At 47.2% G+C, this 17,728-nt stretch overlaps 1 protein-coding gene across 1 annotated transcript in view; it reads right to left on the bottom strand.

Moving 5' to 3' along the window:
• The window catches only part of PTPRF (protein tyrosine phosphatase receptor type F), a 371,106-nt gene that overhangs the window by 78,703 nt on the left and 274,675 nt on the right, over positions 1-17,728 (bottom strand). The window contains 1 exon segment of the mRNA XM_040565789.1: positions 6,587-6,697. Within this exon segment, the coding sequence (XP_040421723.1) occupies positions 6,587-6,697 (111 nt within the window).

Here is a 17,728-nt window from a genome sequence, read left to right as displayed (position 1 = left end):
TGTCGGATGGCTCCAGCTCTGCAGACAGAAATTCCCATGCTGATCGAGTTTGGCTTTTACCCTGCCGCAGACATGCTCGTCTCCTGCAGCAGCAGCAATGCTCTAACCCCAGCAGCTTGTTGCAGAAAGAATGAGCTTGGGCTTATGGGAGGCGCTGCTTTTGTGTATTGTTGGGCATTGGCTCCCTGAGACAAGGCAGGGGGCTGTGGCTGGGATGTGAATGCACAAGTCAGAGTTTAGATCACGAGGCCAAACAAAGGAACAGATTTCTAAAGCTTTTCAGAGTGGGAAGCTAATACTTTCCTGAAAGCAACGAGAAAGTTCATTATCCCTATTGGCTCTGCAATTCTGCTGGGAACTTGTCAGCATCTGTCCCGCGCTGAAAACCCGCGGGTGTTATGCACGGCACTAATATAAAGGCAGACCCAGACATTTTGGAATCCAAAAGACACAGAGGTTAACAAAAACCCAGAGGGGGACGAACCTGTTCCTGCTTATCTCCAAAAGCACATCTTGTGTCTCAAGGACTCCGCATAAATCAAATTTTATTTTTTTACAGCTTTTAGAGGTACAGTGGAACAAAAGGACAGATTGTCTTTTTTATGCCAGATTACATGAGAATAAGACAACCTCCCATTATAGGCGCTGAACAATGTGCTCACGCCACAGTGATGAGTATATTCCAACCTCGAGACAGACAGGATGCTCGGGCTGCCCAGCCATCGCTTCCCATTCAGAGCGCGCACACATGCACGCATGAATTCAATTAAGAGCAGAAAATCTCAGAGCTCCAGAGACGGATTTCCTAACCCTTTGTGCAAGGGGATAGGAAAGGGGAGGGAATGGACACTTAGTCGGCACAGATACGCAGGCCTAATTGTTCCGCAGATGTCTCTGCAGGTCGTGTGGGGAGGAGGGGGAAATAGGTTTCCAAGTCCACTTCTTTGTTGCGTTGTCGTGCACTGAGCCACCAGCCAACCTCGTTCTGTTTTCCATAAAGGTCATTTTACAAATAATCAGGCTTGAGCCTTGCATTGTACTTTTAACTGCCGAAGGACTTTGCAGGGAATAAAACTGTTAAGCTTATTTAGTTGAGTTCTATAAAGCACACTGAAATCTTCAGATGAAAAGTGCTAGGAGAAGGGCAGAGAGAACTATTATTTATTAAACAGTGATCATTATAATTATCATGGCACAGCAAAGTGCTCATAGAAAACACCGACGGTGCACACATTTCTCCCCTGGAATAAAAACACGACAAAAATATCCACTGTAATAGGTGGGGAAAAGGAAAAGTGGCAGAAACCTCTGCCTGGCTCTCCTGCTCTGAAGCCAGCCAGCTCCAGCCCAAGGGGGCACAGAGTCCCAGCAGCAAACATCTGCTGGTGCTGAGTGCTGAGCTGCTCTGGCTGCACACCTGGCTGCATTCCCCACGAGGCTGCTTACAGCTAGCTAATGTGCATCTGACCAAACTACAGCTGCTCTGGCTTGGGTCATAGCAATAGTTGCAGCATGGAGCAGTGCCCTGGGGCAAAAGAACTGGAGTTAAAAATACTGAAATCCCATAAAAAGGAATGTACTTGCTTCATCAAGGGGTCACTGCTCTGCGCTGCATCGCTCTATTGTAGCATTAGCTTGAGGTCAGGACTGCACCGAGTGTGTATAAGGAGATCACGGCCCTGCAGACCCATAGCCCCTCCCAGCCACACACCAGCAGCTGAGGGGTAGTTGTTCCGTGACCTCTATCACGGACTGTTTTTGCTTCTTCTGATGGTGCGGGGCAGACATCTGTCTGAAGCAGCAGTCTGGGTCATCTGCTCTGATTCAAGTGCCCGTTCGTGCTTCCTGTCATCCAGGCGTCTCCCTCGCCAGCCTCCGCAGTCCCTGCTCCCCGTTGCTGGCTGCCAGCCCTCGAGCACCAGCAGTGCCCCTCTCTGGACGAGAACTGTCACCCCTCAGCCCTGAGGAGAGGCAGGTTTGCCGGAGCACACCGCCAGAAGTGAGCAGGGTTGTTAAGAAACGTGCTCCCCATTATCTAGCTGCTTCTCAGGCATCTCCAGCTCTGGTCGCTGAGTGTCTGACCACCACTCTCAGTTTTTGTTCTTCTGGCAACAACCTCAAGCTTTGACTGCTGTTGCTATTTTAGCTGTTTTAATATTACATAAGCACAAAATGTCCTTTTTAAAGGCTTCAAGTCTTGTTGCTCCAGGCCTGCGTCAGTCATTCAGAATTATTATTTGCACAAGGTCCTCACTGCAGCAAGTGTCGTACAGCTGCGAGTGGCCACCTCAGCGAGTTCCCTCCACGTCTGAGCCCAGGCTGACACCGAGACCCCTGGTGTAAAACCCTGCGGAGGCCAGAGAATCGCTGCTGGAGACAGAGCTACAGTCCTCGTTTCATTTTGGGTGACGGCTCCTGAGTGAAACTTGGCAAATGAAACTACAGACTCCAAGCAAGTTTCCTTGCTGCCACATGAAATGCTAGCCTGGCCTTTCAAAGGGCAGACCGAGAAAGCAGATTTTGCAGTAATACCATTTCTATTTACTGCAGTCTGATTTACTTGTCTGTGATTTAGGCACAGAGGAGACACGTCGGTTTTAAACTGTCTTTCTTTAAAGCAGCTGTGCATATGCAGCCCAAGCAGCCTTTTGGGCCAGGGAATTCGCTGCATTTGCCCTGTGGGCCATGCCTTGGAGGCTTGAAAAGCAGCACCTAAGAAGTGAAAACTGGGCAGCATTTAACAGAAGTATGCAGTTACTACTCCAAAAATGACTATTCTAATAACATTGGTACTGCTGACTGCCATAAGCAGCGCTGGGGAACACAGCCAGTGAACTCCACAGTGTTTTTATAAGGATATGCTTGCACAGTCCTCCAGCTCATCTCCTTTACTGAAAAAATAATGCCATGTGTAGAGAAAGAGAAGGGCAGGAAAAACCTTTCATACAGGGAAAGAGTCAAATAACAGTGCCTCTACTGAGGGCAGTACCACACAGGTCACTGTCTTCACAGGTATGTCACAGGACCAGACTACGAGCTGAAAATGTTCATCTTTGTGCAGATGTCCCTGAAGCTGTAGGCAAATGAAGAGTGAAATGCATTCATAAAAAACCCCAATGGCCTAGGTGAATCAGTGGCATTATACTTTACTCCCCAGTGAGCACGACGAAATGAAACTACCTTTTTTTTTCATGCTAGGTCCAATCTCTTTTCTACTCTTAAATCAATTTCTTGTATGTCTTGAATCAACTTCTTGGATTTTTGCTGCTAAATTAGACAGTAAGCTCTCTGGATTAGAGGAATCATACCTTCCATACGTTTCTAACCCCTTCCCTTCCCCCTGCAGCACCATCAGGTCCCAAATCTAATCACTGTTACAAGAAAGATACCGTGGTACATGCGACCATGGACCGCAACTGGATGAGTGCTCCTTTGTAGTGGGAACGACAACATCCGCAGCAGCACTGGCAAGCGTGCTTGTGCTGACAGGGTGGGATGGGAACACGCCACTGTGCCCTCCTGAAATCCGCTGTGCCCCAGACAGCCACCACATCCCGGCAGGCTCTCTGCTCTTGGTTTTGCTCTGTTCTTGCTCCTCCAGTGGTACGGATGTTTCCTGCAGCCCTGCGTGCATGGAGGGCTGAAGAGCGGCAGCAGCAGGCAGCCCGCTCCCCGCGCTGCTCCCCAGCCCCATCCCAGCTCTGCAGCAGCAGGCAGATAGACCTGTCAGTCCAGGAGCAGAAGGCTTACGAGGGTTGCTTTCCAGCACACTTAGGAAGATGAAAATAATAGCTTCAAGGAAAATACATCCATTTTCCTTTACAAATCCCTGGTGTGGAAATGTTTTAACTTTTAATGAAGTCCATCTGTGCAGAAGTGCTGGCTCTGAAGGATTCGCAGAGACAAGGCACTGGCGTATCCTGCTCCTTCCTCCTCCTGTTCTTTCATTGATATAGGGAGCCCTGAGCAGTGCCTGCATGCTCCTTCTCAGCCACTGGTATCTTCCTTTGTTAGTGAGAAAAGTATGATAAAGATGCTAATGAGCCTGTACCTTCTAACACAGCACACCCACAAAGGATTACCTGGGAGGCTAGGAAAGGGGAGGACATGATCAAAAACACAAGCCCCCAGAGTCAAGAAGACAAACATTTGAACTGTTAAAAAAAACAATAGGCTGTGAATGAGAGCAGGTACAAGCACTCCTGAGAATTACACGGGGTGGAAATTAGTACTGCTGCTCACAGAGCTACAGGAGCAGCAGCGCTCGGCCATGCTTTCCCCCAAAGCAGCTAAGTTCCTGGGTATTCCCCACACTGAGGTCAATCATTACGAAACCATTATGCAGCAGTGGTGGTGCAGCCGACACACTTAATTTCAACTGTAATGTAGCATTAATTAACGTCTTCTGTAGCAAAGAGACAGGCACTTACTAAAGGCCCAACTGGAAGTCACTGATCCTTCTAATGACAACACCACAGAACAATCCCCAGAAAAAAAGACACCGGGGATTTTTATTCTGCATCCTAGATGTGAGAAATTAAGATATTTCCATTTTTTCTCTTACTTGTTTAAGAAATAAAATACTATTCTTGTTTTGACTAACTTTTTCAAGTCATTAGCTAATACAGCAGTAATATTTTTTTCATACAGCATTAGCTATCTGAAACTGTAAGCATAAGTTATAAGCATAAATACTATCTTGGACCTAGCATCCACAGCGAACTTCATGCGATAGTAATTTATGAGGTATCCCGTCTTAAATATAAAGCAGAGCTTTATCAGGATCACACAGGCTAGAGACTGACATTGTAAAGATTATGTTCAATAAAAAAGCTTGTTCCAAAAATTTATGTGTAAGAAAATGATGGTTAGCAGCAAGGCATATGTCTAAGAACATGCTTTCTTCAGTGAACGTCAGGATCCTCTCGCATGTGCAAACCACCCAAGGCCCATGCCTAGCCCAAACAGGACAGATGAACCTTGTTGAGCAGCAAGTCAAGCGTAAAATTCAGTACATTCCTCAGACTCGCTAAATAAAGAGCATTCATTAGAAAGAAGCCAGAACATTGTAAGAGGAGGTTTTTCTACCTCTTGAAGTTGCTGTGCCTATTTTCAGCCACACCTCTCTAGAAAACAGAGCATTGAGAGTCTGAGCATGTCACAGGAAGCAAGTCATCCCCAAATGCCGCAGCAAAATGGCTCGGTATCCACACAAACCTATGCAACAACAGCCAACTTGGTAGCTAGGATCCTTTCCCTCTGAGTGCAAAGGGACAATCTAGGATGAGTTTTAGTACAGCTTGCCTGAAAAATGAACTTGGAAGAATACATGGAGTTTAAAATCATCCGTAATTACACTGTGAGAGTGAAATGAGTGATTCCACTGCACAGATACAGCTTCATCTTCTGAATATGCTTAATTGGATACTTCAGTCTTCCAAAGACTCTCATAATCCAAATTAGTCTGCAAAATAAAAAGCAGTCCCCCAGAACAAGCAAAGACGACGATGCCAGAAGCCACCTCTAGAAGCAAACACACAGCATGTGAAGAATTAATCATGATCATGTCCTCTTTCCATACTAACTAACGCATATACAGCTTTAAGATTCTATTTTCTTTCTTCAAAACAGAGGAAGGAAGAAATGAAGATGAGATTTTATTATTAGACAGTTGATTTACTACGTGGAAATAAAATCTGGTTCCAACTTCCTAACAAACAACGATTGCACTAGCACAAGAATCTTCTTTCTCTTCCTGGGAAAACCCACAGCTACATTTCCCAGGGGCTCCTTACCAGTGGCTCTGGTTATGCAGAGTTTCATGTGAAGCAGCACAATTTTTTCTTGCTGAAATTAATAGAAAGGGTACAGTGGATTTAGCCCTTGCTTTTCTCCAGACTAACTCAAACACCTTTAATGTAGAAAAAGAAAACTGGCAAGAGGCCTTCTTGATGTAAAACCTAGTTTTTCTGGTATGTTGAAAATAGTTTTAAATTGGCAACATAGCATAACCATTAGAAAATCACTTTAAATGAATTGCAGCTAATTTCCAGCATGTTCCCAGTGTGAGCCATTAATACCCAGGGGCTCAATCATTGATGCATGTAAAATGGATTAGGACAACTCCAAAAAGCTGTTCAGTTTTTAAAGATACGCATTCCAAAGCAGAGGCCTAAATACCAGCTCACCTACAGCTGGCTCATCAGAGCAAGACCAGTTTTATACAACTCCACCAAAGGTTAGTTTATACTAAGAGGATTAAGCACCCCTCGATCCCAATTAAAATAGCTGTGACACAAAGCTAAAGAGTTCAAGGAAGAAAGGAGTTCCAATTCCGCTCATGTTTCAGCATTTTACAGAACACCATGTAAACAGCAAAAACAGATTTCCAGCAAACATTGAGTCAAACCCAGCGTGGATCAACGATATCCTTGAACTTCATTTGCCATTTTTTGAGCAAATGGCCACATCACACAATCCACAAAGTGTGACCAGGGAACTAAGAGGGAACACGCTCCTTTGCTGAAAGCCGTGGAGCTCTTTTGGTGGGAGGAGGGTCACCCCCTTGGGTGGAAGCTGCTCTTACCTCGAACATACAGGTTAGCTGGGGCAGAGTAGCGGGTTCCTGCGCTGTTGGTAGCAACACATTCATATTTGCCTTGGTCCGACTCCTCGCTGTTCTCTATTTGCAGAGCTCCTGTGCACAAACAAGATGACACAGACAATTCAGATTATGGCAAATCTGGTAATTGAACAGACAGCCTCAGAAAAGGAAGGTCATGCCCCACGCTTTTAAAGTATCTTCCTGGATAAATATATTGTGATGTTGTTCCCTGGACCCACAGGGTACCAGCATGCAGCCACAAGGTACCCGGTCTGCTGTTAGAAGCTTGTGAAATTGATTAGTTATTTTTTTAAAGCACAGGGAACCAGTTACTGATGCATTTCCAACCGCCCCAACCACTTATATTCATTGCTTCAATAAAGGCAAAAACCATACACATACATACGTATTAATTACAGCTCGGTATAGGACTCCTGTCTAATAAAAGGACCTTTAATAAGCCTTTAATCAAAACAGCTAAACACAAAGGCCGCTAACTGTAGCTGTTTGTTTCTTATCTGATGCACACAAAGCCTAGCAAATGCTCAACAAATTGCGACCTTCCTGCAGAAACTGGCAGAGTCCCATCTCTCCCACCTCGCCACCCCCTCCTCCCAGCAGACATCCCCTTCTGAGAAAAAAACAGTTTGCCTTTCATCAGCTTTCTCCATGTCAGGGATCTCCTTGTCTTTTCAGAGTGGATTACACTTGATATAAAGTAATTAGGCACTCAGTCTGAGACACCAGATAAACACACCGATGCAATACACCCGTCTGGCAGCATGGTGCTCGCGGGAAAGCCACCCTCCCTGCGTCCCAGCAGCAATGCTCCTCCAGCCTTGGGGCAGGAACGTTTGCTTGGTCCAGACCACAGGACATGACCTGATCCCATCCCTGAAACGCCAGATGCACCAGGGGCACATGAAATAACTGCAATAATTGCCAAAGCACACAGAATAGCGATTTACATGGGGAACCTGTGCAGTGCTCCAAGCGAGCACTGGTCTAAGGGGCTTGTCTCATTTGCTCAGCCTAGTCCACCGGTGCCCAGCACCACCTCTGCTTCTTGCCTAGCGCAGATGACTGCAAATCTGCTCACAGCTCAACTCCCCTAATGGGGCCCCGTATGTAGAAGGAAAGATGGAGGTGAAGAGAGGCAGGATGCCCGTGACAGCACGCTGGCACGGCAGGAGCAGACGGCCGCCGACCAGACACCGAAGCGGCTGCTGCTCAGCCTGCTTCCCCCAGGCAGTGTGGCAGCAATTTTTAAAGAGCCTCCAAGTGCCCAGACTGTGCTGGTTAGGATTGCCTGTAAGAAGGGAACTCTGCTCACAAACCATATACCAAACTAAAAGAGAACATTAACCCCTTTGCTTGTAAGGATTTGAACTCATTTCTGCCTGCCACGGTTCGAAACGACCACTGAGAGCGGCACTGAGAATAGCTGGTGAAATTGCCTTCCCCCTTCTTGCTGGTTCAAGCTGTAGAGGTCAAACTGAGTTTTTCATATCATCAGAACAGAAGAAAAACTAATGTGAATCAACCACTGCCACCTACATTATTTAGAAGGATAAATTGAGACTGTCGCATAAGTCTATATGTCATGGGGAAAAATGAACTTCCCCGGGTTCTGCCATATAATAAAAAGATGTACAGAGCCCTCCCTGTCGTTGCATTAGTGCTGGGAACGAGGCTTCAGCTAGACAGAGAGAGCTTGTTTGCAGAAATCCTTCCACCTCCTAACAAAGGAAGCTGCCAGCTTTCCCCAGCCCTGGTGCTCTCTGGACACCCACAGCCCAAAGCCAACAGAGCACTGCTGCTTAATTCAGGGAGAACATCGAATTTCTACATGCTGCCTGGGAAAAACATCTTCAAGCAGGCAGCAGCATGACAGGCAGTGGAGCAGGAGGAAGCTTCCCAGCACTGACAAGATACAGAGAATCAGAGAATCTAGAAATGGAAAAGCCTATTAGGTTATCTCGTGCGTCCCTGGGGGCCAGGGCGGCATTGCTCCCTGTTGTAAATGTACTTGTGCTCTGTCCAATCCCATTTTAAATGTGCCGAGTGATAGGTCTTTCACCACTTCCTCAAGGAATTTATGCCACAGCCCGGTTATGCTCTCTGGCAGGATGGTTTTCCCAGAGCTCACCACGTATTATCCCCTCCCTAATTCCTGTTCATTACTCTGTGGGTACACGTGTGCTGCAGAGTTCATTTTCCGTGACTGCATCAGGCTGGCTAAAGTTGTTTGCTGCAAGACATACCCAAACTTTAAAAATAAAAGGTGGACATCATCACCCTGACCAGAAGCCTCTCTCAGCTTTAGCCTGCAGCCCACGTCAGCTGCCTGGGCTGAGAGCAGGGCCAGCCCCAGGTGACAGGCAGAGGCGTCTGCCTGGAAAAGAGCGAGACCCCCGGGTGAGCGTGCTGTGCAGATACACCTTCTGATACGCTCCTTTTAGCCATTTAATAGACATCCCTGGTATTTATATCCTTTATACATATGCAATCTTGTGATCACCATACCTCTTAAATGCCAGTTAGTCATATCATTCTTTATCTCTAGGGACCTCAACATCAGCGCTGGAGGGAGAAGAGCAAAACATAAGAGGATGAAGAAAATGAAGGCAGAGAGGAGTGACGTTATCGTTGCCTATCAGTTGTGCAGCCAGAGCTGACTGCTTTCTGGAATCATACTACAAACACGTAATGTATGTCAGCAACTCTCTACAAATGCTCAGGGACAAGGGGCAGGGAATTCTGGTTTTGTTTGGGCTGGCACAACTCTTCAAACTGTGGCATGGCAGGAGCAGGAGAGAACCTAGAAAGCAGGAAGGAAGTTAAAAGCAAACCCCTCAACTGAACCGGAAAGAAAACAGTCAATACAATAAATTACCATTAGACGAACACAAAAAGCCCATAGTGTAGCTAACAGCTAGCACAAAGGGGAAGCACCACAGCACGCTGATGGCAGTCAGTGGGACTAACGGGGTTGTCTTCTTGAAGGACAGCCTACATCCAAGTGATGGATACAGGGAAGTACGGCATGTCTTGGGGTACCAAGATTTATGAACAAAGGTGAGAAACTCAGGCACTGCAGGCATTAACTGGAGACATTAAATGCATCTGAGCCTTGGGAATAACTCCACAAGTGTAAAATGCTCCAGGCTCTGGTTTGGTCATCCTGAAGAAAGGCAATAGCTTCACCTCCTGGAGAATTCAAGCCTAGGCTGGACAGGACAAGAGGACCCACAGACAAAAAAGAACGAAGTCCTAAGCAACTCCTATCTCTGAAATTCATGGAAGCTGCATCCAAAGACCCTCAACAGCACGGGGAAATCTGCTTTGACAACTGCAAAGGATTGGGAACGTGGAGACCTGATTTCTATTCCTAGCCCTGCCAACATCTCATCTTATAATCTTCTGTGCCTCTGCAAACCAGGGCTAGGCAGGCTGATTTATTTTTATTCATTACTTGGGATTTATGTTGTGCAAGTTGCTGAGTACGGTCTTGTTCACACAGGATGTCACAGCAGACTTCTCATCTGGACTCCGCGAATGCTCCTGTGCCAGGTCCCTTCTCATTTACCCAGCCGAATCCTGACGTGCGATCAGATAGCGCAGCTTCGGCAGGCGCATGAGGACCAGCTACCACGAGGACACGCACAGGCGTATAGTAAGGAGCAGCAGGCAGCTTGTTCAGGAACTTGTGGGGCTGTGCAGCGGTACTTGCACATCAGAGCAAAACCTCTCCCTGCGGAGCAGCACCCGACCTCCGCTGCCTCCGAAGCCCCCGAACCGCAGCGGGACTCTGGCAGAAGAGGGGCAGCCGCTCCCCACCGTGCTGCCATGTCACGTCCATCTCGCCTGCGGCTCAGATCTGTTCCCGATAACACATCTCAGCTTATCAGATTGCTGCCAGCTCCTGAGAAAAAACCCTGGCTGCTCTCCAGTGCCAGGGAGCATGGTGACAAGGCAGAGCTTTTGGGGGCTGAGGGCTGGAGGAGGCTCTGCTGACTGACAGGCATCCCTTGTAGGTCCTTCACTCTGCTGCTCTCTCTCCACCAGTCCCTTCCCTCCTCTCCTACTTTTTTTTTTCTTTTTTGCTCTTTAGACTTGGGCACAGACAGCATCCCCGTTAGCGGCTCTGCAAGATACTTATCTATTCAAATATACTTGTGCTCGGGCAGAACCATTAGCTGCAGTGACAGTGTTTAAAAGAAGCATTTAAACAGTGCCCTGTGCAGAGCAGGGGGAAGGCAGATCCTGATAAGGGCCACTTCTTGGCAGCACTGGGGACTGTTGCACCACTGAGGGCTTGTCACTCCCTCCTCTAGGTGACAAACCAAACGGAAAAGCTCTGAGCTGCCATACAAATTGATCTCTCTGAAATGCTGCTCCACAGCTCCTCGGGAGAAGAGAACACACACACGGTGCCTGTGGGGCACCGCCGCTCAGGACCCGTTGCAGCGGGAGCAGCTCCGTTTCTCTGGCAGGGTACTCGCAACTGGAGGCCCGCAGCTCACAGAGGCAGTGACCTTTTGCCCTGGTTATAAAATTAGACATGTGAAGAAATGCTCCCACAAGTGCCCAGGAGTCAGAGGAAGCAGGCTGCAGCCGCAGTGCTCATTTAAAGGGAGCACTTGTGATGCAGGCGTTAATGAACCGAGCTACGTGACCAGGACCCTTCCTCCCAGGCAGCCGGGAACAGGTACATTTTGTCCACCCTATGTGCTAGAGCACGTGGCTACCCTAAACCCCTCCTGTCTCCCTCCTCCAGACTCCCATCAGCTTCCTCCACAGAAACTCTGTCTGGCTTCCCCTGAAGCAGCATTTTTAGCCTCCCCTTCAGCCACAGCTCAGGGTCCAGATCCCTCCTCTGCTAAAAATTCCCTCCCAGAGAAGAAGAATCCTCCTAATACAATCCAGGGAGCTGGGGAGCAGGGCCAGAGCCAAGGACAGACCAGAAGAGATCTGGAAGTGTGAACATCGTGGAGAAAGGAACGATGTGAGAGCCCTGACACCAAGGGGTTTGGGAACTGTGAAAAGCTACAAGACACCAAGACCACGTAAGAGTCACTGGTAATGAAACTAAGCATTTCCCATATTCACTATTTTTGTAATTTGTAACAGAAGCACCTCCCAGCTGTTAGCGAGGACCGCGCCTAGCCTCCACCAGCCATCAGCAGTGCCAATTATGCAAACAAGACAACCACAAATATATTTTCATTGTTAGTGTTCATTATGCTGATTACGCCTGAGAGGCCGGTGATTGGCATGCGAGGGGCATGTTGTGGCTGGCAGGGCTGTTGAGAAATTGCTCTCCTGTGCACCAGGGGCAGCTGCTGATGGCACTCGACCACTGCCACTGCGCAGGACTGGGGCAGAGAGGGAGGAGAGGAGATCCAACGTGCTCGGCAGCACGAGGTCTCCTGTTAGACAGCGGAGCTTCAGGATGCTCTGATCTCTCACCAGCAGGTAGAGGAGATCTCAGGGGACTCTGTGTCAGAAGCAAAACTACAGCACTGTCAAACGCACAGTATCACCTCTGCGTGCGCTTCTAAAGGGACACGAGTCAATCTGAATTCAGAAAACAAGAAACATGGCACTACAAACACTTCCAGGCACTACACCCCACCCAACCACCCCCCTGACACTGTCTGCTCCTTCAAACATCTCTTCTTGTTTTAAATTGTTTCCCTTTTTTTGTGTGCATGTGTCTGAAAAAGCTCAGGAAACAGGAAAAATTCTATCACATACCAAGTGCAATCAAACGTACAAACATATGCTCAAAAAGACAGCAAAATTCTTTTGGCTCCCTCTAATCTCTCCGGATAGCTTTCCGCTCCAGCTCGCAGGGCAGCAGAGATATACTGGAGCTATATTTAAACCAGTTCACCGGGGACTGGGAAAGGTTTAGGTGCAGCTCCACAGAAGTTGGTGCGGGTGTTTACCTGGCTGCTCAGACAGACAGCTCCTGACACCCAAGTGAGCTGATCTAAAGTTAATTCAGACAGACCTCTGTAACACTGACGTCTACCGGGAAGAAATACTCTTATGTATAGGAACCTCAGATATTTCCTGCGGTGACAGAAAAGTAACAAATAAATCTGACTGCAGAGGGATAATGCCTGAGATGGTATTTCTTTACCTCCTCATGTGCATCTGATCTAATGCCTGTTCAATCCAGCACCCACCTGAAACACAACCGTGCTTTGCTGTCTCTCAACGCCTGGGGCAGGAAAATGCAGCCAGGTTTCACACAAGGTTGAATGAGTTCAATTCCAGAGAAATGCTAGAAATGAGCACCTAATTTTCTACTTTGAAAATCAGAATCGGGCATAACTTGCTTAAACATGGAGTTGCTGATACCATCTGTGGGTCCCCTTAAGCAGCCAGCTATTGCCTAATGTGATGGGCGTCTGCCAGCTCCGTGTCTTTCTGATGAACAAATAGGGATTTTGAGATTTAATTACTACCCGGGGCAGTCCCCGAGGGGTGAAGAGTTAAGCTACGAACCGAGATTTATGAATTATAGATGGGAGCTCCTCCCGTTTCACTGAAGCCAGAGATGTCTTGGACAGAAAGGACCAAATAAGAGGGGCTAAGATCAAACAAGGTGCTTGGAAATATCTCCTCCTGTTTGGTGGGTTACATGTGGAAGTTCTCAGGTCATCCCCTTGCTAATCCCACGCTGGGTCCAGCGCAAGGGCCTTGGGGAATGCTCGAACCGCCCGAGGACTCTGCACACGCAGCTCCTAGCGACACAGTCACAGCAGCAATTAAATCAAACTAAATCCACCCTCCTCCCCCCAGCATTATTACCAAAAGGGTTTGTTACGAGTCATTAGTTCACCCTTCCTTTCAGACCAAATTAATGGATTCCAAAGCATCCAACTTACCTTAATGAGGAACAAGAGTGCAGCTGGGTATAGAACATGGCAGAACAGTCACTTCTACATGGACACAACCTCACCATCACAAAAGCACTTTCATCTAATCTGTCGTTATCTTTAGAAATTCAATGACCTCCGTTTTAAATAAAAGGCATTAGGCTGACAGAAATCCTCTGGGAGAAGCCAGAGAGCAGCACGTGGCTTCTGTTTGCTCTCACAGAAATGTCATCTTTGACATTCAGACAGGACACATATATTTTAAATAATGTCAAGAACATTCTTAAAATACCTCATCAGGACTCAAACGGAGGTGGGAAGGGGTTGGGGGTGGGGGTGCGGGGAACTTATGCTTTATGAGATGGATGGTTCTGTTTCACAGAGATGTGCTCGGTTCCCAAGCAGGACGGATGGAGCATCCAGGCGGTTCTGGTGCTGAGTCACTAATGTCATCAGACAGGGCGAGGGCGTGGGGAGGCCCCGGGACGGCTGCGCTGCGCGCGAGGCTGGTAGCTCGGAGCGCTCGGCTAGTTAGCATTCGGTCTGTCGTTTCGTTTTAGGATTTGCAATAGGAATAGGAGATGAAGAAATAGTTTAAGGAGCTTGTAACATCACAGCTGTCAATCTCGAGCGTTCCAAAAATGACAGATATATAAGCCCATTCATAGCGAAATAAGGTTTGCAGTCTTTTTCCCTGACCCAGATTTGCTACAGAGGCAACTTAATGCAAATACACATCAAACAGCAATTCACATTTGCTCTAAAATCACTTAACGGGAGCTGAAAACATTAACCCCCAGCAACAGAACCAGTTCCAGAGAGTCAGATCATTAACTTCCAGCAGTGATTCAGGGAAAAGGGATAGGAAAGGGGAAAGGGGGAAAACTGAACGAATGAGGTTGTGTCGGTTTGTAGGTGGCAGTCATTCTGTCGAGACACCCAGGGGTCAGTCAACAGGGGTAACCAAAATCACAAGAGAACTCGGAAGGGCCTTGGCACGTAGTACTGATTAACACACTAAACTTAATCTAAAGGGACAGCTTTGAGTGTTTAGGCTAGTAAAGACAACACTCCAACTGGAAAATCATTACTGGTGCATACAGGCTGTGAAAACTAGCCAGGGACTGTGCACACTGGGCTGTCAGGCCATAGGTGGGTTTAATTAATGAAGGCTTAAAGCAACCATATGTGTTTCTGATTCATCTGCTTAAACAAATCTTTGTGCTACAAAGCAACACCGGCACGTCTGGCTCAGAAAGGGGGGTCTGGGGGCGGCAGTTCTCCACTCTGCTGCTACACTGGAGCGTTAGCACTCTTGAAAGGCAAACACGAGCAAGGCAAACACAGGCGCTCTTTATCCCAGAGCCAGATTTGCTCAAACTTTCAAGAATTTATCTCCTTCTGATTAGAGCTTCATGCCTGTCAGCAGCAGCGGAGAGGAATTTGACTGTTCTCTTGTGAAAATGTTACCTACTTACACCAAAGCAATCCATCTAACCTCCCCCCGCCAGACACAAAACCCCGGAGGCCAAAACTGTGCAGGAAGCTCAGAGACTTGCAGGAGACGTCAACCCTCCCGTGGCGGAGGCTGGGGACCACCGTCCCAGCTGCAAACTTTCCGTTGAATAACCCCCTTTCAACAGTGCAAAATCGCAATGGATGAGTCTACAAGAAGTCACGCTAAAAACCAACCAAAATAAACACACTAGTGGGAGAGTGCAGATGAGCGAGAGCACTGGCAGAGTTAGGGCTGAGAGTAAAAGCTGGAGATGAGAAACACCGGAGAAGGGACAAGGCAGACAGGAGATGGAGTGACGTGACAACTGGAGGCACATTTCAGCATTCTTACCTCTGATCGGTGTACCACCTGGTGAGGTAATTTGAATGCAAATAAGATTAGAGAGAAGCATTAGTACAAAGAGGAAAGGAAGAAAATTGTAACTAAAAAGCAGAAAGTTTTTTTTTTTTTAAAGCTAGAATTTGTATTAGCGCGACAGGAATAAACAAAAAGAAACTGATGTGCAGTAAAAGTCAGAGTGACACTCTCAGGAGGTTAGTAAAGCTCATCGCTTCCAGGAGTGCAGCACCCAGCCTTGCATCTCACCATCACAGCCACCATCCTCAGGACCGGGGGCCGAACTAAGCTGCCGAGGTGGCGTTGCTGGCTGGCCTCACCGCTTGCATTCACCCACGCCACTGGTCAAGCAGTTGAGATGGAGGACACGTTGGAAGATGGTGCAGTGCCCCTTCATTCCTTCCAGAACACGGAGGGGGTGCGTGCCCCGGGGGCTGAGTGACCGTGAGTGTGCTGGGCAGGAGGGGTGGAAAGCACATGGTTGCGGGTACTAGGTGCGGTTTGGCTTTGAGGTTAGAATGACCAGTGGGACAAAATCTGCTCACTTAAAGAAATTAAACTAAGGGGAGAGCTTAACAAATCAGTTTTGAGCCATTCTCCACATTCACATAAACCCTGTACCAGGTTCCCTCCGGCAAAGAAATTGGTGTCATGCAGAATTAACTTTACATAGAGAAATATTTCAAAACGAAGTCGTTTCTGGTAATGTAACAATGGCACTCTAGCCAGACCTCTGTCATTCCTGCCTAATTTGGATGTTAGCTGGAGGAAGGAATCCCTACCCTCTTTATAAGGCACTGACGATAATTTGACATGCTATAATGAATGGTATCTTATAAGGAGGGCTTCTCTGGGAGTGAGGTTCAGTTATTCTGTTGCAACGATCCGTAAAGGTTTGTTTTATGAGGTCAACGTGTTAGCAAGTGGAGGACCCACTGGTCAGCGTCTTGAGTTCAGAGCACAACCGATAACAATGCATGATTCGAGGGGAGATGCTCCAGCTGGGTAAATTGGCAGGGAACCCTTCTAATCCCCACTACTTTTGTCCCCTTGGTCTTATTTTGCACACATGGAGGCTGTTAGTATAAGGGAGAGATTCATGCAGATCCAATCTGTAGGCAGTTCATGGTATGTGTTGGTTTTATGCAGATTTGTAGGATCTGAATACCAAGCACTTACCAAAGAAAACTGAGGAGTTTAAACAGACAGAAAAACAGGGTTAAACAGGACACAGTGTGTCAAATCATGTTCAGTGTATTGATTAATAAATACCAGCACGCATACAAGAGTGTCGTGTATCTCAGATTTACAGCTCATTCCATTATCCACAACAATGATCACCCAATGGGAAAGAAAGACAGAAAAGAATTTCTGTAAATACAAAGAAGGCATATTTTAAGCATGTTTAACTCGCCTCTTAAAAAGTAATTACAGTATTTATACTTATTCCCTTTCTTTCCTAACTACCCTTCCTTTAGGCAGAGTCCTTTTTCTAAGCAGGAGCAGCAATTCAAACCACTCATTTTAGCATTTTCCTCTGCCAAGATGACATTACCCCATTTTAACTTTATGTCTGGATATATTTTTTGACACATTCTATCCACAGATGACTGAAGCATCAGGAAAGATCCTGCAGTCACTGAGTTGTGGGTAATCTTTCCCTTGCGATAACAAATCTGCTGCTTATTTATCTATCTTAGTAACGACCGCTGCCCTTGACAGAACAGTTATACCCAGAGATAACTTCCATGGAACAGCACAGCCATGGAAAATGGAGTTATTTCTCTTTGCCTGTTTGGAAAGTTTGCCAAGGGATATTTTTGTTCTGTTTGGTCTAGGGCCTCCCCCAGCCCCCCTTCCACAATTCTCAGAGTTAAGGAAAGCATCGCCACAGTGTGTCACTTCCCACGGGAACGGTGCGTTGACTTTGAGCACAAGCCCAAGGGGCAGAAAACAGGACTTCCTTCTCTCTTGTCTGGCTTAAATGGGGTTTGTTGTTCTGTCCTAGAACTGAAAGATTCACAGCAAATCTTTAAATCTACTCCCTGTAGAGGCTAAACCCTTCCTCTAACACGCAATTGTCTACACAGAGCTCCAGGAGCAATTGCATACTTGAAGCAGATTCCCTAAAACATAAGTGCGACCAGCCCATTTTTTCCTGCATTAAGTCCCAATCCTTCTGGCCTCTGAATGTAAGCCAACCCTTGTGGGAGCAGCAGAGAGGCACTCCGTGTTTAGCACGCTGTTTGTTCTGGGTCTCTCTCACCTTTGCAAAGTTAAGACGCTCAGAGGACAACACCAGGCAGAGCGCACAAGGTTTCCCTGTTGGTCCCCAGATTTCCTCCTCTAGAAGGAATGAAAGTTCCTGCTCTCCCT

The sequence above is a fragment of the Cygnus olor genome, chromosome 8, assembly GCF_009769625.2.
Source record: "Cygnus olor isolate bCygOlo1 chromosome 8, bCygOlo1.pri.v2, whole genome shotgun sequence".
In the NCBI taxonomy this organism is placed as follows: Eukaryota; Metazoa; Chordata; class Aves; order Anseriformes; family Anatidae; genus Cygnus; species Cygnus olor.
Note: the sequence above shows the minus strand (reverse complement) of the source record. Positions and strands in the feature narration are given on the sequence as shown.